This window comes from Strix uralensis, chromosome 2, assembly GCF_047716275.1.
Source record: "Strix uralensis isolate ZFMK-TIS-50842 chromosome 2, bStrUra1, whole genome shotgun sequence".
NCBI lineage: Eukaryota > Metazoa > Chordata > Aves > Strigiformes > Strigidae > Strix > Strix uralensis.
This window is the reverse complement of record NC_133973.1, coordinates 4,969,353-4,982,821: the sequence shown is the minus strand read 5'-3', so window position 1 is coordinate 4,982,821 and position 13,469 is coordinate 4,969,353. Positions and strand designations below refer to the sequence as shown.

At 41.0% G+C, this 13,469-nt stretch overlaps 1 protein-coding gene across 1 annotated transcript in view; it reads right to left on the bottom strand.

Moving 5' to 3' along the window:
- SLC22A15 (solute carrier family 22 member 15) overlaps positions 1-13,036 on the bottom strand; it is a 42,293-nt gene extending 29,257 nt beyond the window's left edge. The window contains exon 1 of the mRNA XM_074853234.1: positions 12,920-13,036. Coding sequence (XP_074709335.1) covers positions 12,920-13,006 — 87 coding nt within the window. The 5' untranslated portion in view covers positions 13,007-13,036. The remainder of the gene's footprint in view (positions 1-12,919) is intronic.
- Between the last annotated feature and the right edge of the window lie 433 nt (positions 13,037-13,469).

The following is a 13,469-nucleotide window of genomic DNA, read 5'->3' as shown; positions in this document are numbered from 1 at the left end:
GGAGAAAAGAAGTTCCCCTCCTGACACCATTCCCTCAGAGGCCCCCCAACTCCCACACATAGCGAGTACCCCTCCTGAAGGCATGAATAGTTGTTAGTAGTATTAAGGAGACAAAATAAAACTATTCTTTAATGCAAGAATATTACTCTATCATATCCTTTCATTCCATCTGTATTGTTCATTCCTCTAATTTGATATTTGTAACAGATGTTCTTCTCACTGTTTCATATCTAATCTTCCCCTGTTTTACCAAAATTCTTTCCTATTTTTTAATCTTCTGTGAATCTGTTTTACTCTTTAAGAGACAGAGGCACACATGTGAATGTACATATGTGGTTTTTATATATCTACACATTTATACAGACACACAAGGTCTAAATACAGTGATTAACAGCTGGCTTTGTTTAGGAAAGAATAAAACTGCTGGAAACCCAGACATTTCAAGCCTGGTCCAGAGCTGGGTGCTGCTGCATGCTCAGAAGAACATTCAGAGGCCACTGCTTTAACAGGCTACATTAAAACCCAGTGGTTCTATGTCTGAACATAGAAGTGCCACGGGTTCTGCAACAGAAGACAGATGATAAAGTCTTCTGAGACACAAAAGGAGTTGCTGGTAACAACACAAAGATCCCTCACTCTTCAAATAAAACTGCCTCTTGTCTCAAGCCCTCACTGAGGAACAGTAACTCAGCAGAGTAGCTCACGACAAGAAAAAAAAAGGAAGAATGTACCCACAAGAAATGTGTTCTCTCAGAAGACTGCTACACCCTAATTCTCAACACTGGGAAGACCATAGATAGGCACAAGTGTGAGGACCTCTGAATTCTGATGCAAGCAACACCAGGTAATCCTGTTCTGTACAACAGCTGAGCAGTCAAGAGTTACGCCCAGATCTGAATGAGAATTACTAATAAATTAATACAGAGACCCCCAAGTTACTGCCTGAAAGCATTTTCTTTCCATCAGCTCCTTACTGCATTCTACATGATAAACTTCTACTCTAGTGGCAGGAAGTAAATAAATATTTTTTTTTAAATAATTCTTTTTCTATTTTTAAATATAAAATTATTTAATATCAAAGGAATTTGAAAGAAAAACTACAATCTGTTAACTATGTTACTGTTTAAGCTAAAGAACAACTTGTAGATAGACAACAATGAAAAGAACTCATCTGTGAAAGAAGGCAATGACTAAGGCTACTTGGGGAAAGACGTGTTAAAAAGCTGAGTGGCCATGTTGCTAGGGATGTGTAGATACAGTACTCTCAAGAACAGTTTGAAACTACTGAGAAATGAGAATTACAAGTCATGATCTGTGGAGCACCCCTGTATTCTGACTTGCTCAGACAATTCCGTGTCAGGACTAAGTGATAACATCCTTGCTTTTGTCTTGTGAAATAATAAGCATATTTTTGAAGTAGTTCAGGAAATGAAATCCTCAAGGCATTTGGTTTAGAGAAAGAAAGCGTAACACTTCTCATTCTTGCTCTAGGTGAAACCCACCCCAGCTACAGAAAACTAAATCAAAAAATAAGTGATTGCAAGCACACAAAGAAACACTACAGATATTTTTTCAATAAAAAATTCAGCTTTAAGCATCCTATTGGCTGCAGCAAGCACGGCTATAACAAAGACAGAAACACATTCAACTATCTATTGAATCAGAAAAATGTATGGAGACATGATGTTATCAAATAGTATAGCTCTATATTCAAGTTCACTGGAGTCACTGCTGACAAGACTTTTTTCAATTGATCATCTGCCTTGTACTTTGGGTAACAGGTGTGGTAAACCTCTTTGTTTCATGCAAAACCCAAACAAAAACTAAACCCACAGAACACTCCCAAAATTCATTTACAATTCTGAAGACAGAAAACATTTTCTAGAAGTGGTCTTAAAAACACAAGGAAGCAAACTCTAAACTTAAATTCAAAACACAGTTTTTATCATTCAAGTAAGTGGCAGGAGTTTGTGTTAACGAACCTGGAGATTCACCCTCAAGAATTCTAAATGCTTGCCCTTAGCAGTAACATAGTCGTGCAGACTGGTGATCGATATAAAACGCTAGCAAATCAAATAGAAATACTATGCAACAACTGTATAAGGTATAAAATGGCTACATTATATGCACTGTGGCAAACAAAGCCCTTCATTTTTCATTTGTTCTATAACCCAAGTCAAATTTATGTCATTTAATGTATACCTTCTATTCATAAAACATTTTAATTGGCTTTATGTGGATGTTAACAGTTCCCTACCGAATTCCCTGTACTGATCTGTATTAATCAAGATGAATACCAAGCACAGGGGGAGGAGGCAGCAGCTCATAGCCACTGATGATAAAATGCTGAGAGTTTTGTTCATTTGGTTTATGCTTCTCCTATTTGTTTATATTTTCTGTAGGTTAAAATTTTATAGTCTGTCTAGATTAGAAATCTAGGGTGTAAGGAGATTTATTAAAAGGCAACACCTTAACCTGTAAACTTTCATTTTCTCTGCAAAGTAGAAGGGATTTTAGTTACCCATTTATATCTATTTCATTAACATGTTTTGAAATTAACTTAACATTTTGAAATTAATATTAGTAGAAATGCCTGGAATGTCTTGACCAGCTTTCTTGGTGCTATTTTTCATAATAAATTACTTCCAAGAAAAACACTAAATCTCTAATAAGACCAGCAAGGGAAAGAACTGAAATAGTTTCATTTCTGTATAATAAAACACAGACACAAAAATAATTTAAGAAACTCTTTTAGACCTCATAATTTACCCATTATGAAGCACAAATGAAAAACAAAAGCAAGACTGAAACTCTACTAGGAAGTGCTTTTAGCCTTTTTAATCAGCTCAGCAATTCACAACCAGCCTGGTCATTCTAGACAAGTATCAGCTGAAGCATTCACTGGAGAACAAAATAATGAGTAAGCCACTAACTTCTGACCTTTCAAAGACAGAAACATTAAAACTCCACTTCGGGGACAGACAGAAATTAAGGAAGAACAACAAATGACCTTGCTCTGGTAGAAGCCTACGATGAAGAGATGGTTACACTTTAAGATTAGTGTCATTTCTCCCGAACCCATGACAAGCAGCTGAAAAGCTGGAGGGCCACCTCATTTTTGAAAGTCTGATGAGCTCATCTGCTCCGAGTTATTTCAAAAGGGTGATTTGCAAATAGCTTCATTGTACATGTTTTCTGAGAAGACTGTCCAAGTGGCAGCTAACCCCTGCATACACGCATTTGCCTGACGGGGCCACGGGAACACTGCGCACACCCTGTACCTGTACTCCTGCCTACCTAATGATGACAAAACCTGCGACAGCATTGGTGAGAGGACTGCAGGACACATACCTAAGCTCTCAACTCTTCAGCTCAAGTTGCTTGAATAATTGCCTTGTAGTCTATCACAAGAAAATGAATCTACCCTTTTTCCACCAACATGCAGAAGTGATCTTTACCAGCAAAATTCAGTGAAGTACTTTCAGCTCTGCACTTCTGTCACTAGTGCCATTCTAGAGATCCAGTATTTCTAGGTAAATCGATCCCATTTGAGATTTCTCAGTTATTGTCAATAAATCCAAGACAGAAGGCATGTCAGAGTCTGCTTATAACTGGAGAGCAAAACAGAGGGTGGAATGCAGATGGTGACAAAGCCAAGTCAAAACAAAGCTTCACAAAGGGTTCTCCAAGAATAAAACAATATTCTTCACACAACAAAATCATGAGTGAATTTAACTCTGAATATGCATTAATTTGTGCCAATAACATGAGATTCTTTACCTCTTCCACTGCTCCATTCTCCCAAACACCAAAATACACAAATAAGAAAACTTATCATCAAGAGACAGGTTGCTACTACTTCCTGCAAGCTAGATTTCTCCACAGTGCTATAGATACAGATAATGAGTTTGCTGTTAAGAAGTCAGCTGTCAGTCTTGTACTGAAGCAAAATCTTGCAAGACAATTATCTATATAGTTTGCTCTGGGACAGATGAAACAACTTACAGGATGGAAAAGAGCTTGATAGGATTCCTCTACTGTGGTATACCAGTGTCTTTAATAAATTAGCACCTAGTGTGCTACCTACCACAGAAACATTAAAAATGACAATACATTTTTTTCTTCAAAATAACGTAAGAGGTACAGGCAACGTACATGATACTAGGGAGACCTGCAATTTGCTAGAGAGATAGAATGGAGAAGAAGCAGGTGCTACAATGCTTCTGGCATGTTACAAAGTACACCACCCTGAAAAAAGCTCACAGCCTTGCCCTACAAAACATCAAGTTCAGTGACAGAAAACCACAGAAATTTTACTATATGTTTAAACAGTTAGCACAACAGCTGACTGCACGCTGGCAGACTGAAAACAGGAGTCCAGAACTGTTTCAGACAGTATAGCCTAAAGCATTTGCATTTTTGTAGTATGCTGGACTACGTGCAATGCTGCTTAAGAAAGGCAAACACACTTCTCTAGCATGGACTCAGACTGCATCTCAAGGGGCTGGGACAAGACTTGCCACTGCTATGACTCGATCACCCTGAGCAAGGGAAACAAAGTCACCCTCACATCACTGGTTGACAGGCCTCTGAACGTAAGAAGTTGGAAGTATTATTTTTCTGCCTTTAAAAACAAAAGACAGAAAGCTTAGGTGCCTTATTTAAATATCTACAAATAAACTTCCAGTTCCTCTCTGCCAAAAATGCTCACACACTGGTAAGTTAGAGAACCAAGCCAATAAACAAGAACCAAAATTACACTATAAATAATACTGCTGCTTGAACAGGAATATTCAAGAAAGTTAAATTACATTAATGTGCAATCAAGCACTAAGACTCCTCAGCTGAACACCAGCTATAGCGTTTGAACAACACCACATCAGAAGCACCACTCTGCTCTTCTTATAAAGGACTTCTAGGAGAACAAAGCAAAAGAGTGCCAGAAGTTCCTATTCCAGTTTATGAATGTACTACAAACCAGCCCAGGTCTGAACCATCTCAGTGGCATCATAGGGTAACACAAAGAAAAAGTCAGCAACTGCTGGTAAAAGCAAGCAGGAATTGTGGGCTGACAAGTATCAGGCAGAGTTTAGTCCTTCCACAAGCATGATTATTGTTTTGTCTGCATTTCATCTCTGTCCCTCCTTCTCTCTGTATCTTCCAGGCTGTTTTGGCTATCAACATATCTGGGTCACAGCCAGAATCATAAGAGACCAAAGTCCTCGCCTTAGCACGCTGGTTTGGGACACTGCCAAAGAATATTGGGTGAGCATCTTAGTCTCACAGAGGGACTTCAGCTAAGACTATGAGAAGATCACGTTCTCAGCTGTGCTTGGACTTCCTCCCTACCAAATGACTAAAGCACTTAGCCTGGTAAAAAGATGCAGTAAAAGCATACACTGATTAGCTCAGAAGCTTCTGCTATTTAAGTATCCAGGCTAAAAGGCATCGCTGACATTTGTATAAGCTGCTTTCATTCCTTTATTCATTTTAAGGACTTGCCTGAGGATAAGCAATTTGATCTACTTGTGTTTTGTTACTTGTTGGGTTTTTTTTTTTTTTAAATTAAGAAAAGTCTTGGGTTTACTGCTATTTCAGAGCAATATGGTGCTCCAGAACTGAAAGAACATTTTTTTCCAATTTTGTAATGGAACTTGCTAAGCCAGTGATTTTCAACTTACAGCCTACAGGCCTCAGAAGTCCATGAATTACTTCTTATAGTTCTGGGAAAAATAATTAAACACAAAGCTGTCAGCAGTCTTAAATTCACTGTACAAGGATTTAACATCTTCAGTGGGAAGTCTGTAGGGGGTCTGCAAATTGAAAGCGATTGAAGAGCTCTGGTCAGCCTTTATATATTTTTAAGACACCAATAACTGAACAGCATATCACAAACAGAAAGCTGGAATAAGATATACATAGAACTCTCTTCAGCTTACCTGAAGATCTCAAAAGCTTCACTGTGCCTTCCAAGGCAAACTCTTAACACCTTTTCTCCCCAAACCCACCAGAATTAGGAAAATGACCAGGTGAACACAAATACAATGTTTAACCAGGTTAAGTTCCCAGCTTAGTCAGAGATCATATTGTAAACAGGCAAGACCTAGAAAACAAATGCCACTGCTCCAGAGGGACTCCAGTCCCACTAGGCTGGTGCTTGCAAAAAGCAAGCAGAGGTTTTACCTAATGCTGCATGTGAAGCACTACATTACCTATAAACAGCAGTTACATTAACTACTCCAGTTAAAAAAAAAAAGGCATTTGAACACACAAAACTATTTGGGTCAGAAAAAGTAACAAGTTGGAAACAATTATTCTGAGTTCAATTACACATCTATCAGTTTATCGCCTGAGAGAAAAGGAAATTAGAGTCTCTAAAATGGAGGAAGTGACAGTGAAGAAAGCCTTGATGATGTGGCTTGCTAGTGGAAAAATACAGGTAACTTACTGCCTACAAAACATGGGAAGTTAGAGACTGTGTACACATGGGCAGGGAAGAAGGAAAGGGAGATAATGTGTCATAATGCAAATATTTTTAATCCACACTCTCTGCTATCCAGTAGAATTAGGCCTGTTAACTCCCAGGCTCATCTTCTGAGAGGGCTCAGAGGACAGACTGGCTAGATGGATTGTTTCAACAGTTGCCAGGCTGAAAGCCACCTTGATCAACAGCCGAAGATGGGATTGCTTCAGCTCCCACTGAATCCAAATACCATCCCATTGCACAAGATATTCTACGTAACAGTAACTTTATTGTTAATAATCTGAAAACATCTCCCCATATGTTTTACCCACACTCCATATAAAGATGTTGTTAACACTGTGCCTCCCAGGCACCTTCTACTGCCGGCTGTTAAAGAGTCACTGCAAAAGCAAGGCATTCAGCCACAGCTAGAGCAAGAGCCCCAGAGCAAGTTGCTTCTGACAACTTCACTCTACATAGCATGTAGTCTTCACTTTTTTAAAAGTTTCATTTGTTTTTTTTTAAATAGACAGGACAATCTGCTTCCTTCCCTCTGTTGCTAGGCCTTCAGAGAGTGTACTTCTCTGTGCATCTCCCAAAACTCAGGCTTCTTGCTATGCCCATCAGCAATAATTCTGTTAAGGTCTTTACAACGGCACACGAACAGGCATCTTCTAGGACTGAACTGCACAGAAACTGAAGTCAGCCTTGTAAGTTAAATTGCAAAAGCGGACGAGGTGTGTTTATATGGATGCATACAAAGAGTGAAGGTAGCAATCACTAGAAGAGCAACACAACCTGGCAATTGTGAATGACACTTAGAACCACCTAAATGTGAGTTCAATTACATGTGCTCTGCAGTTCAGACACAGCTAAAGAAGGGAAGGTCTCAAAGCTACAGCTCATGCTTCTTCTATACTTCCAGCTTGCTCTGACCATACTTTTCCCCTGCATACAAGCAAAAATTTACCGCTTAACTGTATGTATGTATGCATGCACACACTGGTTTGGATTAAGACACAACATAATTTTGAAGGATGATAGAGATGTATGCTGCTGATAAGGTATTCATGACTCCACTCAGGATTATTTTTGAAAGATGATTGCAAGCTAGCTATTTATATTAATCAGTAAGGAAACAGTTACTGGAATTTAGACTTCTGTGTTACATCAGAGAGTTAAGGACCCCACTTCTACTGAAGCATGTCACAACTCAGCATTGTTATTTCAGGTTTTCTGCAGAATACAGCACAACATCTGCATCAGCTGCATTCAAGTTTTTAACATTATAACTATAATACCAGAAGAGATAAGTGATTGTTTCTTTTAAAGAACAGTTAAGGATCTGAAAGTAATTACAGAAAGACAGTCCACACTGAGTCTTAACTATATTTCCGATTCTTCTGGCAGCTAGGTTTTATTTACAAAAGGCCACTAAAAGATCAGGGAGTCATCTGAATCATGAAATTAAATGTAATGTGACCAAAGAATTACCTTTTTTTTTTTTTTCCTTAAAAGATTCACCCCCATTGTATCAAATGGTAGGATTTGTCTTCACTTAAAAGTTCCACCAACTTTCAGATAGAAATATTCTTAGCTAAATGAGTAGCAGCATATCTTTCTGTGTGATTAGTTTACATACTTAGGCCCACCTAGTTTATTTTTCTTCCCAAGCAGAAATAAGCTATATCAGAACAAGAAATTATATTCAATGATGCAACTACTCTAAAAGCCTTCATCACTTCTACAAAGAAAGCAACACCACCCTTTAGCATAAACATGTTCTGAGTAAGATACAATACACAAAAAGATGTGGGAATAAGAAGTTTACCTCAAGAAATAAAAATTTGGGCCCCTAATTTTTATGTTTGTATTCACGCCACATTTGAAACCACCCATCCACGTAAGTGGCTGCACATGTTTGACACACATTCTGCAACAGCTTTCTTGAGAATCACAGCGACTTAAAGGTTTTACTTCTCCCATAGACATAAAAAGCCAAACAGTGAGGAAATCAAAGTGAAGAAAGGTTACCTGGGAATTCTGTAAATCCTTTTTACACCTGCCACCTTGCTTACATACTTTACAGATACTTATAGTTGAACTCTAAGTTACAGTGCAAATAACTCTGGGTAAACAGCATACCTGTCACGAAGGCCCTGGAACACCTTCAGCACCCTATACAAGCAATTGAAATACAATTTGTGTAATACCCATCTCTTCCCTTCATTTTAAATTGTTCATTACATTTCAGATTTGTTTTGCACTTTCTACTCAGATAAAGTCCTAACAGTGTACATCATCAAGGACTGGGAGTAAGCTCTCCAATTTATGACCAATTCTGGCTGGTGCAAAGAACAGTTTAATAGACTCAAGCAGACGTAAGTATTAAAAGAAGATTCACTGACAAAGTATTTCATTACTGTCATTACAACTACAGAGTGTTGTCTCATGCCATTAAAGAGGTAGAATGTGAATGGGCGTAGATAAGAAATGTCAAGAAACAGAGTTGAACAATGCTATGTATGAGATCACATCTGTATCCTATCTGAAGACAGACACTACTTCCTTTGAATTATTCCTAAAGATTTGGGATAAGCCTGCCTTAAACCACATGTCCCAGAACCTGCTTTCCCTGAAAACGTTTGTGCAGATGAGCTGATCAAAGAGCAGCTTTCTGCACTGGGATATTCTAATGGTAGAAGTCAAAAGGCAAAGAGATGTTAGTCAGAAGGCAAAGAGATGTTAGCAGCACCACTCATTACGGCTGCACTGCATCAAGAATGCCTTTGCCTTAAACTATTATTCAAGGAACTCGATGTTACTATCTTATGGTTTTCCATCTTTACTATAGTTAGCAATAAGTCCCTAAGATGGAGAGAAACAACACCCTTGGTTGCTGTGCAGTGCACATTACCCAACTTAAGACAAAGCCTTTCTCAGCTGCGCAAACAAGACAGCCCTTTTAAGGGAGGTCTGACATGTTTTAAGAACCCTTTTAACAGATATATAGTTGGAACACACTTCCATTCTCAGACTTCTGCAAGTTGAGTTTGGACTTAGGCAATCGTGTAGATCAGGTTCACTGGCAAAGGCAAACCTCTTTCAACTGCGTATGCTGGGTCACATGAGACCAAGAAACTTTTTTTGATATGCTTGTATGCTCTCAAGCATCTGACCAAGATGTGAGATTTTGACTAATGTTGCTACACACCCTAAACAAGGGCCAAAAGACACCATTCTTTAATAATGCTTCAATATAATTTCTTCAAAAGGTAGTGAGCACCTTTCTAGTAATCAATACGTGTCAAGCAATTACTTTTAGTTCAAAGTAAAGTCCTAAGTATTTTAAGAGTTACCAGCTCCCTTTATTCCTCCCTCACTCCCTTAAAGATACAATGGAAATGCAAGATTAATCCAGCCACAAATTCACATCATTAGTCTATCCCCACATTCTTCAGGTAAATCTTGGCTTTGGGCAATTCCATAAATTTTTGGAACAAAATGTTTCTCTACATTAGCTGTCATCACTCCATTATAAAGGTAGCAATCACTGCTACAGAAGATTCCTAAAAATCTTCCAAAGTACTATTAAGTTGGTAGTGAATAAGCCAGGCATACCTTAATACAGTAAGAACTCAACAAGTTAATGAATAACAGCAGCAGGTAGCAGAATAAGATGATCAGTGAAGAAGTGAAATCAAGTACCCTGCAAAGATGAAAGAAGCAGCCCCTGAGACTTAAACTTAATCTAGTTTTACACTGATGACTTACAAATACATTTTTCCAACTACAAGCAGCCTGGAGGTTTTTTTCCAGTGTCAGTAAACTCATTCCACAGATCAAGTACTAGTTCACTCAAGCCCATACTGACATACGTACAATTTGCCTCAAAGGAGTTCTGTGAGCTGAACTATGTTTATAATTAGAATTCAGAGGCCAGATATGTTGGTATATCAGTAAAGCTACATGGTAGAAGTAGTTTACTGTAGAAATTTATATGAGAAGAAAAACACTAATATGAAGGAAAATACCTATGAAGTATGAAACTCAAGAGATTAGAACATGAAGACATGAAAAAGCACAAAAGCCTACAAGGAAAGCCAGAACATCTGCTGGGAATCTTAGGGGGCAGGGAAAGCTCAGTGTATCGGCATCAGAGATGAAGGGACTTGACACAGCAAAGAAAAATAGTTTTCACCCATGTGGTATTCTTAACTTTAAGAATGTAGAAGTATTTTTATACCAATAGGCCAACGGGAAAATACAAGCCAGCTGAGGGAACATGTGGGAAGGGACAGGGAAACAAGCAATAAAATGGAATAACCAGGCCATGGCAGAGCCAGTGACACAGACTAACACGCGTTCTCATTCTGCAGCCAGATGCAGCATCTAATCCACTGAAGGAGCCCAGGATTACCTAAATCTATGTCACACACACCAGATACAGTACTTACCTTTGGGTCCCTCCTCCAAGGATGGATGATAAACCAGACAAAAGACTTAACACCGGTCATGGAACCTGCCTTCGCAGTCTTGCTTCTGCACATCCCAAGTGACACACGAAGTAACTTGGCACCAATAGCGGAACACAGAAAGCAATCAACCACCCAAGCAGGAACTAGTGGTGTAAATCCAAATCTATTCACAGACTGAAAGACAACAAGCTTCAAATCTACATCTCTTACAAACTCCTGCGTCTGCATGATCTGAAGCAAAGTAAAGCTATCCGTCGGGATGATCCTCACTGGTAAAGTTCAAGAATTAAAGATAACACAAGAATTAAAAAAACAGACCTGCAAACCTGCTACCTTTCTTTCTTTAGTTATTTTGAGTTAGTTCTGGGATTTATGAAGATCTTTGTTTACTTCTCCCACGAGAAATGGAACTTAATCCGTTAAAATGAAAACAAACAAACGCATTACAGAACAGCTGACCCACACTATTAAATACTCTGGGAATACCAAGCACTTGTCATGGTTGCAGTTCCTTCCAGAACATGACTAGCACTGGAAGAAAAAATATTGCTTCCTTAATCCCTAGTCTTCATAAAGTATACAAATTTTCTAGCCAGTCAGCCAGGAGAACAAGCTCTAACCAATGTCTGATTTTAAAGGATTAATCAGCTAAATCAGTAAAAAAAAAAGAGGGAGAAACGGTACAAGGAAACAGAAACATACAAAGCGTTTGCTGTTCATCATCATAGTTTTGCAACCAAACACAGAGTTCCCAACTGACAGGACTGGCCATCTGAATTTTCTTTGGTCATCTCATAAAGCTTCTTAACACTTCTGCCAGTCCCCTGGCTGACAGGAGAAGATCTTCAGTCTCACTGCTCATGACTGGAAGTTCTCGATTACTATAAAATAGTGGTCTGCAGAGGTGGGAGGACATTTAAGTTCCCCTTCTTCCTTCCTGCAGCAGGTAAATTTCCACAGGGGCAGTAACCTGTCATTTGTCAGCCTCACTGTATTCACTACCATTAAGTTTTTGAAGAGTTAACATGGAGTAAACCAAACTTCTGTCAGATTCAAACTATACGCTTAGGCCTGACTGTGAAGGTGCACATATCCTCATCTCCCCTCCCCACCTCATAGGAATAGGCACAAAGATGAAGCAAAGCTGGAAGTAAAGATGACAAACCTGGCTGCAGAGCACATCACTTGGTCATGCAGTCTCTGAATGATATTATAGTACTTTACTGTCACTTTGGAGTCCACTTTTATCAGGAAACTTGAGAGCTCCAGTTTTGTATCTCACAGAATACAAACCTGACTACCCAAGATGTAAAGCCTTGTCCACGTACCTAATGCAGGGACACTGTTCCTACATTCTAAGAGTTAAAACAAGGCAAATCAAAGTACCATAAGCAGTCATAGCCTTTCAGCTGGTTAGATGAGAGCTTCTGCACACCGATGTATCAGCGACCACCTGTAGCTTTTCAAACATTTCCACCACAAACAAACCACACGCAACCTAGAAATCACTTGCCTGGGTCATTAACTCCAGGTTGTGTAGGATTCCCAGCAGTCTCTGAGAGAAGTCACTGTCAGACAGTTTAGCTCATGGAAATCTCAGTTTAATTTCACTTCAGCCGGCCCTTCACCTGACAAACTGCATACTCCCAATCTGCTGGCCGAGTGAGGCGTAACTCCTCCTGCAGCGCGGCACTGATTTGCCCCAAATTCACTCCGCAGAAGTTCACTCTGCCTTTGGACAGAGGTCACCTTTGCCCCAGGAGCGCAGCAAAACCGCCGCAGGCTAAACCCAGCGCCGAAGCGCAGCTACCGCCACCAGCAGCAGACCTCCGACACCAACCTTCGCACCAGGCAGCGCTCGCCGCCGGCACACCCACCCAACGCCCTGAGAGGACCCTCACATCCCCCTCCCGGCACTGCCTCCCCCACCGGCGGGAAACGGGAGGGAGGGAGCGGGGGGGGGCGTGCGGCCTCTCACCTGGAGGAGCACGGCCAGCAGGACGCACAGATACACCTGGTAGGGCCCCATCTGCCCCACCAGCGGGAACGCCTCCTCCACCTCCATCCCGCTCCCCGACCCGCCGCGCAGCTCCTACCAGCGGCCGCCGAGCAGCGCATCCCCCGGCCCGGGGCAGGGCGGGGCGCGGAGCAACGGCCGGGCCCTCACGGAGGAGGAGGAGGAGGAAAGGGCGGGAGGTGCGAGGCGGCGCCCAGGCGCAGGCGCCAGCAGAGCGGCTGGAGGCGCGCACCGCCCGCCCGGCGACACGCGCGCGCGCAGCCTCCCGCCTTCCCGGGCACCCGCCGGGGAAGCGGAAACGCAAGGGCCGTTCCGAGCGCTGGCGCACGCGCAGCTTCCGATTCAAATAGTGGGAGGGGGAAAGGGAGGGAGGGAGAGAGGGGTCTGTGAGGAGTGTGTGAGGGGGGTTGTGAGAGGACTGCGAGGGGTCCCTGTGGGGTGCGTGAGGTGGGGTGTGAGAGGACTGCGGGGGGTCCCTGAGGGGTGCATAAGGTGGGGTGTGAGAGGTCTG